This window comes from Micrasema longulum, unplaced genomic scaffold, assembly GCF_059751315.1.
Source record: "Micrasema longulum isolate JH-2025_06_02 unplaced genomic scaffold, ASM5975131v1 h1tg001185l, whole genome shotgun sequence".
NCBI lineage: Eukaryota > Metazoa > Arthropoda > Insecta > Trichoptera > Brachycentridae > Micrasema > Micrasema longulum.
In genome coordinates, this window is record NW_028278372.1 from 172,357 (window position 1) to 190,813 (window position 18,457).

Below are 18,457 nucleotides of genomic sequence, written 5' to 3' on the forward strand. Positions count from 1 at the left end.
TGGTCCGTGAGTCCGAGACACTAGCCACGGGACCACAACCCGACCGATAACACAATAACACAATAGTTCAAATAAAAAGTCGATAAAATAACATCACATATCACTCGTCACACGGGCAGTAAGAACTGTTTTTTTTTGTGTTTTTTTAAGTACGTATATGTTTTGTATATTTTTTAGGTCATTAGAAAGTGAATTGTAAAAATTTATTGCTGTATACAAAACACTGTTTCCTGTTCCGTTGGTCCTATGTTGTTCGCAAGTTAAATTATTTGATGCTCTTGTATTTATTTTACGTATGTTGTAGTTAAAATTAAATTTAATATTTGTCTTTATTTTATTCTTTTTCATCTTAAATATAATTTATATTTTTTCTGTGCAGATTAATTACTCTAGATTAAGCATTTTGGTTATTCTATATAAATCTTTGGTTTTAGTATTTTTATTAAAATTAAATGATACTTTAAGTGCTTTATTCATTGTTCTTTGTATTGAATCTAGCATTTGTTTACTACATTGCGACCATATTATTAATCCGTATGCAAAGTGTGGAAGTATAAAAGCCTTGTATATCATTAATTGTGTACTTTTATCAAAGAATTCTGTTCTTCTCATTAGCCCAATACTTGGACCCAGTTTTTTTTATAACTGCTTTGAAATTTCTTGTTCACGCTAATTTTTTATCCACTTCCAAACCCAAGTACTTTACATTTTCTGTTTGTTTAATTTGCTCATCTTTAATTATTAGGTTAAGTTTTATAGGGCGTTTGTTTTTTTGTTTTTTATCATATATTAAGTCTTATTTGTATTTATTGTTAATGAGTTATTACCTAACCAGTACATAAACTTATTCAGATCCTCACATACCTAAGAGTAGCCATTGAGTCAAAAGCACTCGTCCAAGATTATAATTCTATTTCACATTTAAAACTGTATTCTTTATCCGCCGTTACAAATAAATTAGTATTTAGATGTTTATAAATGATGCCTTTAAGTATATTTTCAGCGTGGTATTTTATTATATTTAGTTTTTACGCTAGCGAAAAGTACTTTAAAATTTATTTATTTTTTTAAATATCTAAAATTTAAAGTTTGGCTCAAAATAATTATTAATAGCATTAAATATAATAGCATTGTTAAGCAAATGCATTTTTTGTGTTATTCCTTACTAGCAGGCAACATGCTAGAGAATTCTCTTTTTGAAAACAGAGGCGCTGAAATACGTGTAAGTGGGTCATACAGCAATCAAGCGGGTAAATCATATACTTAGAATGAGGAATTTCAGTGCCTAAGGAAATAGGATATAAAAAACCGTCGTAAAAATAAAAGCATTAAATTGTACGACCCAAAAATATATGAAAAAAAAACTACTTAATTATATGTTTTGACATATTTCCGGTTTCCAGGAATGCACGTTTAGCGTGTTTTCATACGTACGGGATTCTCTTTTTACATGGCAGGACAACTCGCCGATAACAACTAGTGACGTCACAAGCGGAGTAATTTCAATACTACAAAACTGTAAAAAATCAGAGCGATAGTAATACAATAAAAAAAATAAAAAATAAAAAATTAGGAAACCACTGAACTTACTCGTTCCTTTTACAATTTATTCAGTATACTTAATTAAAAAATCAGTTTTTTTTAGTTATTCTTTAAATTTATCGGATATGCGATATGCATTTTTTATTCAGTATACCCAAATATTTTTTTTTTTTTTTTTAGTTATTCTTTAAATTTATCGGATATGCGATATGTATTTATTGCGAACTTAATAGAATCCTTTCTATTGTATTTGATTATTTTTAAATCCTTAAGCTGATCTCACCACGTTTTTGTTTGTGGTAACTTTAATAATGGACAGCGGAGAGTGGGTTACTGCATACATAATTCAACGTAGGTGACGTATTGCCAAGAAAGTTCGAGTTACCGCAGAAACCACCCGAAAGTAACGTTTATTCCGCCTCCATGCCTCGGTCAACCAAACTGCTGCCGTCCACGTTAGTACGACAGAAAATTGGACGAAAACTGAGCATTAATTTACCATCACTGTAAAGCTAAGGTTTCCTAGGACAGCGGTGCCCGTATTTTAACGGCCGTAGTGAACGGTGATGCAGTGGACAGCCGTCGTAAAGGTGAATAGAGAGTGGTTTCCTAGGAAAACGGTGTTAAATGGTGTTGATAACACCGTTTTCCTAGAAAACCACACTCTAGTCACCTTTACGACGGCTGTCCACTGCATCACCGTTCACTACGGCCGTTAAAATACGGGCACCGCTGTCCTAGGAAACCCTAGCTTAAGATAAAAACACAGCGTGAATGACCAATATGAATGTTTAGATATAGATGTATAATGTAAAATAAATAAAAAGTAATATATGATGTCGACACAAGAAAAGAAAGAGTTACCAAGCAACTTACAAAAGAGCCAATTAAAGCTTTTATATGTTTTTTTTAATATAGAATCTAGCGTTTTAAATGTTTAAATAAATTATTTGTAAAAAACAAAAAAACAAAAAAAACTCTTGTAAAGTTAAATTATTTAAGTTTGTAAGTGAAAATTCTTGATGGAAGTTCATTAGAATTTATTATATTATTAGATCAAATAATAAACGCGACGTGGAATTACTTAATGAATTCCACGTCGCGTTATACCATTACTTTACCCATTGTAATATATTTTTACTTATGACTTTTTCCCCTTTGTTTTTCGAAAATCATAATTTATAAAAATCACACTCACGATGGATGGGACACTAAAAATAAAATAAAATACTTAAACTCACTAAAATAGCATTATATCCACTCATTAGTTAACCCGAAAAATTTTTGATAATGACCCTTAAGATAAAAATAATTTTATTTAATTTACTTTCAAATAACTTTGAATTATCTATCCTTGCCTTTGTTTTGTACAAATACATTGAACTCCTTAATAAAGATACCAGTCTCAAAGATGTCGCGAAAGCGATGAAACCGGTCACTGGATATTCTTGTAAAGTTGTTACATGGCGGTAGGTAACTTCTTTCACCCCAGAGTCGATATTTAGTTTATGTATAAACTGAATGTACTGATGGCTCAAGATATAAAGCTGTTAAAACACCTACTAATGTAACTTGATAAGATAGACATTTTATCTAATAACATTTTATATTACATACATATGTATATATTTATGTACATATACCATAATACGGATGCAGATAACACATTTATGCAGATTTTAACTATGTCAGCTCGTTAAATACAATTTTATAATAAATTTGGATTCTCTGCACCTACAGATAAATGCCGTCAAGTTGCAAGGCACATCTTCCGCGTGGAATTATAAAACTCATCTCATTGAAAGTGAACGACGTTAATACCGATTTTGTGGAATTCCCCACTGGAAATTCCAGCACAGCTTTGTAATGCTAATCAGAGAGGCGTAATTAAAAACTTTTCTGAAGAATAGGATTCAATGGTTGAACAGAAACGGCGGGTTGGTTGAACAGGAATGGTTGGTTGAACAGGAATGGCTGGTTCGCAGTTCGCACTCACTCTGAAGTGCTTCTCTGAACTGACAGCAGTGAAAATTTGAAATTATTCTAATTAATTCACATTCGTTTTATGAAGTGACGTAATGTTTGAAACGTTTCTGGTTTAAGTAAACTTACATTAAACAGTGAATGTTTTTCTCATTTTTACCTAGTCTTACGCCATTGGCAGCATCAAACAAATATCATCGGCGCCGGCGGAGTAATATTAATCTCGAACAAAAATATAAATTTCACGGGTCTTAAACTAGAATTGTAAGATTGCCGAGTATTCTCCGCACAAACAATGCATTGCATTCATAGAATTAAGAATATTCCAGAAGGAGCGTAGAATCATATTTGAATACATCGAACTGTGTCCAAAACCCCCCCTCCCCTTTCACCGCGCGCTTGTGTGAAGTCACCGCGTAATGTTGCCAGATCGCGAAAAATATAATCACAACACAAATGTAAGATAATTATATATTTTTTTAAGTTCTCTAAAATTTTATTGTACATCCGGAAACATTGATTGACACAACAGAGTAGATAAGGAAGGGTCATTTAATAAGCATAATTTAATTAATGAACTTTGATCTTAAAAAATGAAACAAATTTCATTTTACACGAAGCGATGTTTTTATGTCATGTTAAATAATATAATTATGGGCAAGGTAGCGAAAAAAAATTAAAAACCCTTGCAACACTAACACAATGTCTATTTTGTTTTCTTTGATAATTTGACAGGTGGAAAAATAGTTAAATTGTACATGAAATATGATCCCACCCTGTTTCTTATTGATCCCGGTAGTATTTCCACACTTTCAAACGACACAACACGGCGTACTTGAATTCAAATCGGGAGTTTTGTACTGATTCTATCCTACTGTCTTCCAAATAGAACTCCATGATATCTATGCTTGCGCACATGAAAACCTGCGCAGACAATACAAAATCAAAAGAATTTATATTCTCTCAGACAGTCAGGCTGCTCTAAAAGCACTAAACTCTGTTGAAATCAATTCTAAATTAACTTTGGAATGCCTACGAGCGCTTAGTTGTGTCGGTGAGTGTAACAGTGTGACATTAATTTGGGTACCTGGACCCTCAAACATCGACTGTAACAAGGCAGCTGATGAATTGGAAAGGTTGGGAGCTGAGACAGCCCCAATAGACCCAAAGCCTTCTGTGGGTTGCCTAAATGTGCTCCTCATAACGAGTTTAGGTCATGGGTCAGGAAGCAGAGCGTTATGGCAAAAAGTACCTGGTCAGCACCATGCGAAGGAACTTATAAAAGGGTACTCGCAAAGGTTTGCTTTCGTGCTAATAAAGCTCAGCCGAATTCAAGTGAGGGTTATCACTAGAGCCCGCCCAGGGCACTGCAGATTCAACAAACACCTTGCTAGAATAAACCTTCCTGAAACTTCTAGATGTAGGTTCTGCAGTGTAGATGTACATTCTACACCCATACACATTATATGTGAATGTGATGCTTTACATCATAAAAGGAGCCTAAAGGGGGACCACTGGTTTAACGTTAGGATATTAAAGAGCTCTTCCTCTACCTAATAGCCTGATACTTTACGGATCTGGGCTTGGAAGGGGCTTGGAGGGCTTGAATTCAGCAAAATGTAAACTCTTGCATTCCAGACAGTAGCTAGGCTCTTTATCAACCTAGGCCTAGAAGGTGAGAACTTTTTACGGGGACCTGTCATAATCGATCATAACAGGTCGCAGTGACGTCAAAAGCTTGAATAGCACTGACCTCTACCTTTACAAATAATGTTTTGTTTTCTTTTTTATATCATTTGCTTCATTTGTGGCGTTTAATAATACTTAATTGGCATACAATGAGTGAGTTATTAAAAATTCAGTTCTACCATTAGGACGAAGAAATCGCGCAGTGGACTAACTGAACGAGAGAAAAGTAATTGGTAGAACGTGACTTGATAAAGGACAATAAGTCGCTTCAAGTCCTTATTAATAATTCAAGGACATTCGTCTCACAAAGGATTTCGCTTGAAGTAATCTCTCTAGCTGAATATTTCATAGATCCTAAGAAAATGTGACACATTTTACGGAAAAATAAATAAATCGAATCAAATAGCAGTATTCAAATAAACTCAATAAATAATTTCGTGAACATTAAGTACATTGAATCTTATAAAATTTAGTAGGAATTTACTTAAATTAAATAAATTTATATTGCGTTTTTCAGTTTTATGATATTTCACTTTTTTTATAACTCCAAATAATCTTTTAAATTCACAATGAAAAGGGAAATAAAAGCAGTAGAGTTAAATTAAATTAAAAATCACAGTTCATGAAATTTAAAATAAATAAAGTTACTCGATTTTTGTCAAAAAAAAAAAGTTATTGTTATGAGCAAAAAAAAATGTGTAGGGACAGTGTCTACTGAAGATACTCTTCTGAAAGAACACATCTCACTTCTAGACGATGCTCCCTTTTTAACTAATGTACCATGTTTCAAATCCATACAATTAGATGCCCCACACATAGCACAGCTAGTTGCTTTCGGAGATTCATATCTCGATCGATTTTATAATTTTGGGTATTTTTTTGTGCACTAGTTTTGCTTAGTGAGTAAACAAGCTATTAATCAATCTCGCTTCTTAAGCGGCTATTCCATTTAACTTCCAAGGTAGATGAATTCGGATTTTACAGCGGATCCTGATCATGTTATATTTTTTTAATAATAATAATCATCATCAGTCTTACGCTTCAGGTACTAGTCCAGGGACTATGAAGTATTCTGGATGTGAAAACACCCTTTAATATAAATAATTTATATCAACCATGTCGGGAATCGAACCCGAGACGTCTCGCATGGTATGCTAACGCGCTGACCATTACACCACGAATAATAATTACATTTAATATATTATTTGTAAATATGTGTTTTAACAATTGCTTATTGAAGCATAACATTATTTATTAATGTGTTTAAATAATTAATAAATTAAAGATTTTACCATATTACTTTTATTTAATAGAATTATTTTATTTTTATTAAAATTCATTACCAAAATATACAATGAAATTACTTAAGAATTAAACTAAGATTTTAGATACGTGATATTAACTTAATTACACCATGTATTATGATATAATTTATAAATTCTAATTTTTTTATATGCATAAATTTCTATTTGGTATTTTGTATATTAATGTGCCATAATATTAATAAATGTTTTGATTTTGGTAAACACGGTTTTCCAGGGCCAGACCGAAAATTTTTCCAAAAAGACATAAAAAAAAAAAAATATCAAAACGAAGTAAATCTTTATTTTCTCGGACAAGCAGTCCCTCCAAAAAACCCAAACCCCTCTCCTACCCAGCCGCCTCACTTGTCCGCGTTTGGTGCGTATCGCTTCGTTGGTCAAATACGATTTAATCTCAATTTTTTTTGTTGAAGAGGAGTAGGGGCTTGCAGAAGGGATGCTTGTCCAAGAAATTAAAGATTGACTCTATTTTAAGATTTAAAAAAAAATATTTAAAAAAAAGAAAAGATGACTTTTTGGAAAAATTTTATTAAGATTTTTTTTATGCTTACCGTAAAGAATGTTCCTCTGAAGTTACGCGGTCTGGCCCTGAAAAACCGTATTTTAGAGTCCTGACTTAACACGAAATTTTCGAACAAGTTGGAACATGAAAATAAAATTTAAAAATAAAACTTTCGTATTAATTCCTACCAGCGCAACAGTCAGCAACTTCGTTTTTTCCGCGTAACAAAAATATGTAGGTACAATGACGCATTACAGGGTATTGGTGATCTCATTGGTATTGATTCTAACTACTACTACCGTCACGCCATTTTCCCATAGAAGTAAGCAGAGAGAATGGACCGCCATACACTTCTATCCTGGCATACATTTCTAGCTTCTTCCACATTCATACATCTTGTCATACATGCCCTTCGGTTCTGCCTGCTTTTGATATGACCAGACTTAAGATTTTGATTTATCTGTTCATGCCACGTCTTATTTGGTCGTCCTAGTCCCACGTTACCGTTCATTTCTGACATATATACCTGTTTACCATTCTTCGTCATCCATTCGATCTACTTAACTTAACCATCTCAGAGACCCTTTATTAATCTTATCAATTAAATCTGACTCAGATTTCATCATTCGCAACACTGTCATACATTGATTTTTCCACACATTCATCTAAGAGATCGCATTTCAACCACGTTCACTCGGCTTTCATCCTTCCTCTGCCAGTTCCATGTAACACTTCTATACTAAAACTAACGGGACTAAAACTCCGTTGTGCACTGCTACTTTAGCTTTTATTGACATATTTTTATTGGCAATTACTCTATCTAATACTATACTAATTTTGTTGCTCGGATCCACTCTCCTTTTAACATCTTTTGCTATTCTTCCATCTCTTAAAAACATGCTTCCCAGATATAAATTTTACTACTCGTTTAAGACATTCGTTGTTTACATTTATTATGCAACAATGGTAATGTTTGTTAAAGAAATATATTTTGTTCGTGTCCAGGCGGATGAAAAATATAGTTATCTGTGTAAAATAGAATCAGAACCCAGGACGAGTGTTTTCGACTGCATGGCTTTTCTCAGGTAAAAACTCCAAAAAAATAATCAAAAAGCGGTTAAGTCCGCCTATTAGTCTAGTGGTTGGCGTATTCGCCTACCTTGTTAGAAGTCCCGGATTCTACTCTTGGTAAGTTCAATATGAAGTATTTGTTTCATTGTACATGAACCGGTATCTGAAGATTAAAACTAATCACCTTACCTACTACACTCTTAGAGTAATAACCTTATAGAGTTGCCCATACGGAAAATAAACTATTCTTCGATTATTGACTACGAGGTTAGCTACAGATTACAGCAATACAACGGGCCGTAGGTACTTGCGTTCAAAATTGCGAGCGTAAACCGAAACCATCCATTATATGTTTGTTATTAAACTAAAAACTAAACCTACAATTTGAAACGCTTTTATTCTATGCAATGGAGCTTAAGGGCTTATCTAAAAAAAAAAATACTCTGAGAATACACTGCATATGGCCCATACACCATCGGGTGTGGATGGAGATATAAAAAGGTGTGAATAAAGACATTTATTTTATTATTATTTTTCGTGTATGGATTATCTTTGTCCAGTCTCTATGAGCAAAATACGCAATTTAAAATAACGAACTGAAATAACGGCTCTAGAAGGACTTTTCAGTGGTAGCCGCTAACGAACATGTAATGAATTTCAATGGTGAGAAACGTGACAAATTGCTGAAAAACGAACACTTCTTCATTTCTGAACAATTTTATGGTTCACTAAATAAACCCTAGTAATATTTTGTCTGATTTCAACCACTGAGAATTTATATTCCAACTTAAAATTTGATTGCTAATTATTTATTGTCCTCGAAATATTTTTGGATAGAGTGAGTTTAGTAAAATTGAAATCGGCCGAGCAATATATTAAATTATTCCGTACTGTTTTCGACGGTATTTATTCATATATTTCTAATATTTTATCACTTTGGTGCGTTTTTAATAGGCGGACGAAAGTAAATCAAGTGGATATGAGTCTGCCTGAAGTGTAGCAGTTGGCGCGATCGCCTACTACGATCGAGTTCCTATGTTCGATGTTGGCAGAGTCGACATGAAATATTTGTTTTAAAGGCAGTTCTACGCTACAGTATTCCTGTAAATTATATTTTGACAATCTGAACATTATGTGACAATTGAACGTAGTTATGTAGAAAGCAGCCAGCCATAGAAGACTGCAACTGAGATAATAGCACTTTTATGAAAAGAGTGAATAATCAAATCTACACAACAGTTGAAATGTTTTTGACTTTGACAAGTGATAAACAATGAATACATTCGTTTTTTTAAGTATCACAAACAAGAATCTTATAATGTTTTTGACCAGTTTTAATGATTCTCAATGTACCGCAATATTCTTCTAGTTTTTTTTGGGTGTTTTTGAATTTTGAGAAATGCCGTTTTTGTGATCGACACTATTTTCAAAAGTGATTATTAACGTTTTTTGTGTGAAAGCGGTCTGGCTATTTTAAGCAAAACATAGAATTGACCTCATTGCTCCAGATGACACCAATATCTTTTTTTTCAAAATTGTGGACTAGCTGCTTTCTGCATAACTTCGTTTTATTGTGACGTCAAGATTCATGACGATATTCTATTTAACTTTAAACTATCACAAACGAAGTTCAAAATTTAACCGAACCGTTACGTATAAGGAGCGTGGCCCAATGAACCAATTTTGCGGAAATATAAAATTATAAATAAAAAAATAGTTTTTGTGCTTCTAATAAATACAATCAAATATATTTTTTTACTCGGCAGTATTTCATAGACCCTAAATTAATTTAAATTTGTAAAAATAACATTGTTTTTTGTTACGTGATATTTCCCTGTTTTATGATTATAGAATAAATATCTTAGTGATTTGAATGAATGGGACAGGAGTAAAGTATTTTTTAATAATATGATTAAAATAATCTTAATTGATATCAATAAATTCGTATAAAATAATCATGTGGAACTCGTACAAGTAAATTAACACGGTTTTTCTAACCATTTGGGCGATTGCAACATGGTCATAAGAAAGAACGACAATATTCGACACAAGTCGACGAACAACGGAGATAAACCTAATATGCGTTTTCAAAATACGTAGGGCCTTATTTATAAATCGGGTATAAAATTAAGCTTGAGAATAGTGGTTGAATAATGATGGTAAAGCAAAAAATATTACTTATAAACCTCGCATAGAGTTAAGCTTGGTTTAAATCTGAGATAGCGACAATAGAAACTTATATCTGAACATTATGTGGTATAACGCTGGAATAAGCACACAATCTATCAAAAGTAATATTTTTCAGCAATGAAAATAGATAGTTTATCAGTCCTTTTTTTCAATTTTAAATGGTTTCCTACGACCTTCTTCAAGTGATTTTTAATAATTTGTTTTATAATATCTGAAATTGTATAGGTTTGTTTGTATTTAAATCAATTGTGATAAAAAAAGAAACACGAATAAACTAAAGAACTCGTTTTTACCTTCTCCTCTTTATCCCAATTTTATTTACTTTTTTTAACGGTTTTCTCCATGTTTTCCATTACACTGACAGTAGTCTCGATTTGACTTTGACGTTGGTTTGCTGTTGTTATAAAAGTTACTGCGCACGCGCACATATCAGTGTTGACTGTTTAAAAAAATGAAGCATGAACCAGTGAATTGATATTCCGGGTAATGAATATTTTTATGAGTAAAGTTTTGTTTTCTATCAGTTGTAAATAGTTAAATCGGGTATAGTTATTTCTTAATGTAAACCTGGTATAAGGAAATCTAATAAGTAAGGCCCGTAATGCAATAATTGTTCCATCTCAGCTGCAGTCAATTTCTTCGTACGTTTCTAACCGTGTTACCAAAGGTCAAAATTTGATATTTATCAAGTCTTCTAATAGCAACATTAGTGTTAATGCCCCAATGTTTAGATTGTCGGCCTCGCGGTGTAATGGTCAGCGCGTTTGCCTACCATGCAAGAGGTCTCGAGTTCGATTCCCGACATGGTTGATATGAATTATTTATTTAAAAGGGTGTTTTCACACTAGAATATTTCATAGTCCCTGGACTGGTACCTGAAGCGTAAGACTGATCATTTAACCGTCATGTGACAAAAAAAAAAGATACGCTGCGATTGGTGAACCAATGCAGTGACATATGCACCATTAAGTGTGGAAAGGTAATTATGATGATGATGTTTAGAATATGTAATTTAGTCAATTCTTCGCAAAACTTGGAATTATTTGAGTTGGATCTCCCTGATTTTTTGTAGATCGCTTCACCATTAATACACAGCATGGAATAAAGAATGATTGGCGTAGCTTAGCTCGAAGTCTTGTATGTAAATAGTGTTCTTATTTTTTTATTATTGTAAACCATCATTTTATTTTCCTTGTTTGTTTTTGCCATATGGTTTTATGTTCTTTTTGTTCCGGATCCTGTAAATTGTTTCTTTACACAAGTTTTGTAATTATAACATTTTCCCGTATATTTAATAAATAAATCAAAAAGCCTTTCATACAAGTTGGCAAACTCACGGTGAAAGGGATAATGAAACAGTAAAAACTATCGAATTGAAATTCAAAGTTAATTCTCGTTCATTAGCATTTTTTTTTGTTTTTGTATGAGCGAATCCGATAGGAAAACCCACGGTCTTTAAAACGTTATCGTACGGAAAGGAGTGCTTTCGCTACAGGACTGTCACCTGAAGTGTAAGACTAATTACATTTTACTTCCATGCGACAAAAATAGTTTATTAATATTTAAAGCATGAATTTTGTGGTCAAACATTAAACTAAATTTTATAAAATATTTTTATATTACCACTTACCTGCGTTTATATCTTTAAAAGTAAATAATATGGAAATATCTTATATAAGAAAAGCTTTAAAAATCATTTTACTTTGATCAATAAATCAAACAATCTTTCAATATAGCCCGTTATACGATGTTCTATAGTAATAGTCACTCTATATTTATTAAACTAATGCCCACCCTCTCCTTACCCCCTCCTTCTTTTTTCAACTATTTCTCCTAAAACATAAAATATTTTCATAACCTAATCGGTGCATGTAAGGGTTGCTTATTAAAATGCATGTCGTGTTGGTTTTATATTTTTGCACAACAACTGTGACGAAGAGACGGGCACATCTCGAAACCGGTAGACATAGAAAAGTCAGTAAGTGGTTGTTTACAAATATTTAGTACCATTTACTAAAAATAGTTTAGATATTTTGCAATAAAAATACCAAGGCCGTGCACTACTGGGTGCTGATAGAAAAATAATAATGTGGAAATGTCACTTTTTTTTAAACTTTAAAAAAAAAATAAAGGTCTACAAAATAATGTCGTCAAAAAAAAAAATTTGCCACTTCTTAGTGCCATGTATATTTTTTCAAATTTGTAATTTTAAATTCCTGCAGACAGTCATTGCATTGGCCACGCCCCTTATACGTCACGATTCATGTTGATTTTGAACTTTGTTCATAACCTTTCAAATGTTTCTAGAACATCTTGACGTCACAATTATCAATGCCAAACATGTTGCGATTTTCTAGTGACAATTTTTTTTGTAATTTCTTTTTTAAAGTTTTCTATGAAAACATTTCTCCACAATATCTTTATTGATTTTTAAAATACAATCAATTATTCTGAACACATTTCATATATTTTTATCAGTATTTGTAGTATGAGATATTTCCCTATTATAATAATGATAAACAATAGTAAGTCTACAACAGACATACTTTAATAGAGATAAAAAAAAAATTGAGAATTGTAACGTGAAAGGCCAGGAGTATGAAAGACTGATAGTCTATCATTGCATGGTTTATAATCACATTACATAATGTATAACATTCAGTATTCTGTTGTAAGAAAAATTACAGTAGAATGCCAACTATCCAAACTCTGACTATCCGAATCATGAGGAAAAAAAAATATGACGGAAACGTACTGTGATTCGCAAAATAATAATTCTGACTAAGCGCGCTATTGTCCTTTCCTCCACGCTTAACATGTAAAAGAATTGCCTTTTCATTTAATTAATTAAAAGCTCTTTTTCTATTTAAATAGTTTTTTCTCCTATTTTCAACGTACATACCGAAATTAAGTAAATTTCACCCCTTTTTCGTAAAAAGTCCAATTATCCTAATTTTTTTAGTATCCGAATGGGGTCCGGTCCCAATTGATTCGGATAATTGGAGTTTTACAGTAGTTATTTATCAACAGTATTTTACTTGCCACACATTGACTTTTTGACCATGTGATGAATTCTCACTGACAGCCTGACTGAGAAAATAAGTAATAAATAGGCAAAAGGCAATTCCTCAAATGGCGGATCCCAAATCCCATTTCGCTGTTCGAGTGGTGTCAATTTGGAATTACAAAGCAGCGGTTGAGTTTGGTTCGGGTACTCAGTATTCAGGGCCTCGGGCCAAGCGAGGGCCGGGCTGGGGTGCCAAATAGACATTATTCTACCACTGAACCAAGGTGCAAATCGAATTAATTACAGATGCAGAAGTCGTCGGAAAACACCCACGGCGTACTTGCAAATAGCTCATTGATAATTATTTTGGTATAAAAGTTTGATACGATGACTAAAGTCTTTACATTTGGGCAAATAATTTTTTCAACATTTGAAAAATGTTAATTACAAAATTTAATTGACGTATTATAACAGAAATTGCGACCATTTTAGAGAAAGGAAAATGTAAAACTTGGCATTAACAAATCTTATGAGCTAAAACGCTAAAACACACATAAGCCAATAAGAGTTTATAGCCCCTTGTAATGTCTAGAAATACATTTCATTATCTGTTGTGATGAACAGCTTGTGGTCCTGTGAATAATATCTCGGACTCTGGATTAGAAGGTCCAAAGCTCAAATGCCCCTCTAACACTTGTTTTCCATTGTTTAAACACGTTATTGACGGCTAAAAGAAAGACAGCATAAAATTGAAATATTTTTGCAATTCAAATGTAAATATTCCTTTTAAAAATATTCAATCTTTGTAATACTTAGGGTTATGGAGTAAAATCTAGACGTTATTTAAAAACATTTGAGTATACTAAAAATATTGGTCTCAACAAAATATCCTGTTATCGGAAGGATCATTGTTTAGTTTGTTTTGTCAGTCAATGTTTTTTTTTTAAATTAGGAAACATACTGTACAATTGCATAGTTTTAGAGTATACAACTAAGTGACTTAACTCTAATGGACCAGCAAAGTTACCATATTATAGTTTTATTATATTGAGGGTTGTAAATTTACTATTTATCTTTTTTCTAGTACAAAAAAGAAAGGAAAAAACATAACAGAAAATTGATCAAAAATTAAATCCAAGTAAGAAAGTTATTTTAAAAGTTTTTTGTTAGTATTTACATCAATGGAAGTTTTATAAAAAATGAAGAAAAAAACTAGTAAAAGTAATGTCTCAACACTTACCAAAATGTTTAATTTTGTGTTTAATCATGTAAAAAAATATTTCCCAATACAGTTTCTCACTTTTTTTTAGAATGTCTGACAATACGGAATGTGAAACAACTAGATAGTAATGGAATGCTGGAATTGGAAAACGATCCACCCATAACGACTTTTAAAATTAAGCTCCATTAGATGGTCCTGAGTCGTATACTAATGCTGTGGTCTAATACCAGATGGTAATAAAAACCACTAAGGTCTATAAATTAAAACATTAGTTTTTCATTTAATTTAAATTTTAAGTCAACAAGAAGAACAAGCTATTTTTTTCTAAAAAGGATTGTAATATTGCATTTCTATTAGAAGCAAGATGACGCAAAATTTTGTGAAAGACGAAACGAGGATTAGGTAAGTTTTTAAAATTTCTTTCAGATTTTTAACTTAATGTTCATATAAAATTTGTATACAATATTTTTACTAATTTTATGGACATTAAATTTGTGAATTTCGCAAAACTTTGATTTTTGTGACGTCAATCTTAAGTCTTCATTGTTTGGTGACTTTTGTGAATGATTATTGTGTATTCTACATAACTTTCCTTACATAACATGATGTTTTTATTCAAATAGATGATAGAAAAAGATGGTTTAAGTCAAGTGATCACTTAACACACTAAAATTTGATGTAGAAAAAAAAATATTTTTACAATCGTTGTTTTTTTTTTTTTTATTGCATTGTTTAATTATTTTTCGTTCAGTCATTTTCCCTGTTTTTAGAAATACTTGTTTTTTCCAAGTTTTTCCATTGATCCTGGTATTAATTTTAGCTAATAAGCATTCTTAGTTTTGAAAATTGTCTTGCCAAACACATTCAGATTAAATCAGACACGTTTTCTATGTAAATGTTATGCTCAGTATACACACATTCATATTTTAATGAACCTTCATTTTCCACATCGATTCAACCCTTTGTACATTGGTTATAATAACGAATATTCTAATGAGGGTTCTATCCGCAGGCTCTGGCGCCATTTTGACGCACGTTGGCAAATTTTAACTGTAACAGTCTGTCATTACAGCGCTTGATTGCCAGACTTTGGAAAAAAATAAAAGTTAATTGAACGATTTATATTAAAGTCATCATTTTTATTTGAAATTCTCTTTAACGAGTTTCATCTTGAAGGAAAAAATATTCAAACCAACTTTTGTCTGGTTAAAGTACATCAAAATCACTATTTCGATCTTTACTATTTGTACTAAAATTGTTTTTAAAAAACGTTTTTTTTTCTAAAAATTATTCCTAAAATAAATACATTTTGTGGTAGCTACCTGTGTACTATCCTATATGATTTTTGTAATTTTTTTATTTTATTTAAAAATCTGATTCAATATTTAAATACTGTCAATGTTCATGATCCAAAATTAGTTTCAAATAATAAAAGAGTAAAAATGTTGTATAACACATGGAAAAAGTATTTTTTACGTGTTGTGTTTATTTGATTTGTTTGATAACAAGACGTGCTTTCATACAATATAAACTGATTATTTCAAAAATCATATAAATCTAACTGGGCCTATGTATTTCAGCGAACTTAAAATACTTAGATAAATTTTCTATTTTAAACTGAGTTTGATGTTTTCAAAACGAGTGTATTAAATCATTCATTGCCTATTTTCGATGACGCATCAAATTGATTTTCTCAAATACCTTGCTCAAATCATATTTAAAAATACCCATTAATTGCACCTGCGAATCTATGTACTAAGTTTGGTTTATCTCAAAAACATATTTTTATTGCCATTGTGAATGAACTTATGGAGTGAAGAAATACGTAAAATGCCATGCAACAAATTAAAACTCCAGCTGCATGCAGTTGCAATCACGAGGCGCAAATCAAGAAACGGTTTAGAATGAGATGAAAAAACCGTAAAGGGAGGTAACGAGACAATTAAGGGCGAGGAATGTGTATTATAAGCGAGACGGAGAGCGCTTGAGACTCGTTTGAAATGCAAATTGAGCGAAATGGTCCAAATTATACGGCAAATGAGCTGTTCCCTGTGCGTTATTCTCTCCTAATATGAGTATATAGTCTATGTACAATCCACTCTTTAATGGAGCTGTGCTATGCTACACTTTGCTATGCTGTGCTGTGCTATTCAGTGTCGCAGTGTGCTGTTCTGCGGGATAAGGTGAATTTAATGGCGGTTAAACAAACCGCAGGGAAGCGGAGGATTTTGTCATAGCAATAATATTATTACTTCGCCTTCAAATTAACCGAAGAAGTTGTAAGACTTAACGAAATATAACTTAATTTCGTCCTAATTATCTTCCACCTAAGCTCAACATACAATTCGCTGCTGAAATTATTTGATTCCTCCGTAAAAATTTGTAAAATTTCAAAGTTTATTATTTTTAAATAATCGAGATTCATTCCTTCACATTTTATAATAGTAAGTAATTTACATTCCTTAGAAACGGCCCAAAAAAATTAAATTATTGAAGTTAATCATAAAAACACAAACACATAGTTTTTTTAAAGTAAAAAATGTAAATCTAAAGCATGTTCTAGTTATTTTCGTAAAATTTATTTTAAAAATTCAATTTTAATATTTAATTATCTTAAAAATATAAACGTTTATGGAAACAGAGGGGAAAAACGATGAGAAAATCGAGTTGGGTATTTTTTATATAATGATTTTGTTAACTAACTACTAACAGAGATGCGAGAGGCTCTTTGTGGACACCGTATTCTCCAACTATCATAAATCGTCAATATAGGCACTATATTGTGTTGAAAGATTATTTCTGCTTTTTAATACTCAATTTATTATTCCACATTACATATAAATATATTTTATTTCTCCTCTAAAACCATTTTCAGAAATATTTATGGGTTGTATTTTTTTTAAACCAGTAATTTCCGCAATAAATAAACAAATAAATATAAAAACGTTTTTCAAAATGGTAACTCTCTTACCTTATTTGGGTAACCGTTATGTCTCAGTAACTTTCTACAGCATTTTCCTCTATTGTCGTGGTAGAACTGTTGCTGGCGCTGCGCCCCTGGCGGCCTCGCGCCCCCCCAGCAGCAGGCCCTCGGCCCGGGGGAGGGGTGGCACGCCCCCTCGCCGCGGGCCACCGTGGCCCCCTTGCACCCGCTCATTCCGAACTCATCCGACAAATAACGCAAGACTCCGCGAACGTGTAGCTTAAGTATAATGTGTATGAAAAATACAGATTTTAAAACACTTAAAACAATGTTTTTTAAGCTACTGAAGCATTAGTATTTTAAATACACAATCTTATTTGATAGCACATTTTGATGTGGTTATTTACATTAAAAGAAACTGTATGATTAATCTTTAATAATTTATACAAAACGTGAGTTCTGTTCATATTTTTTAAGTATTTAATATTTAAAAAAAATATAATATTTGATTGAGCGTAATCCAGTTGTTATTGTTGGATATTGAGCATCTGAAACAAAATAATATTTATTACAGTTTTGTGTATTATTTAATGCCGTCTATTATTAGAATACTTATTTATTTTTTAAATTATTGTCTTGACCCCCTCATTCCGTTTTGTATTTGCACTTACGGATTTTAAAAATTTATTTTATAATTATACACTTATGCATATTTTTTTAAGGAATATGGATAATTTTTTTATATTCTTATTTCAATTATGCAATGAATAAGTTGTTTTTTCAATTATCTACTGTATTTATGTTAAATGATTTAAACAATAAATAAGATTTGATACATTCTAGGCTTTTTTTTATTGTTAGATGGTAAAAAATTCGTTATTAGGATTTTCCCCACCTTAAAGTTCTATGGGCCTTATTCATAAACTCGGCGTAAAGTTACGTCTAAGTATAGTAGTATAATTAGGATGGGGATATATTTTTTTTCTACCACTATACTGCTATAATA

At 31.8% G+C, this 18,457-nt stretch overlaps 1 protein-coding gene across 1 annotated transcript in view; it reads right to left on the reverse strand.

Annotated features, from left to right (window-relative positions):
• LOC148276599 (uncharacterized) overlaps window positions 1-17,685 on the reverse strand; it is a 128,847-nt gene extending 111,162 nt beyond the window's left edge. The window contains exon 1 of the mRNA XM_088234046.1: window positions 17,500-17,685. Coding sequence (XP_088090172.1) covers window positions 17,500-17,685 — 186 coding nt within the window. The remainder of the gene's footprint in view (window positions 1-17,499) is intronic.
• Window positions 17,686-18,457: the final 772 nt, after the last annotated feature.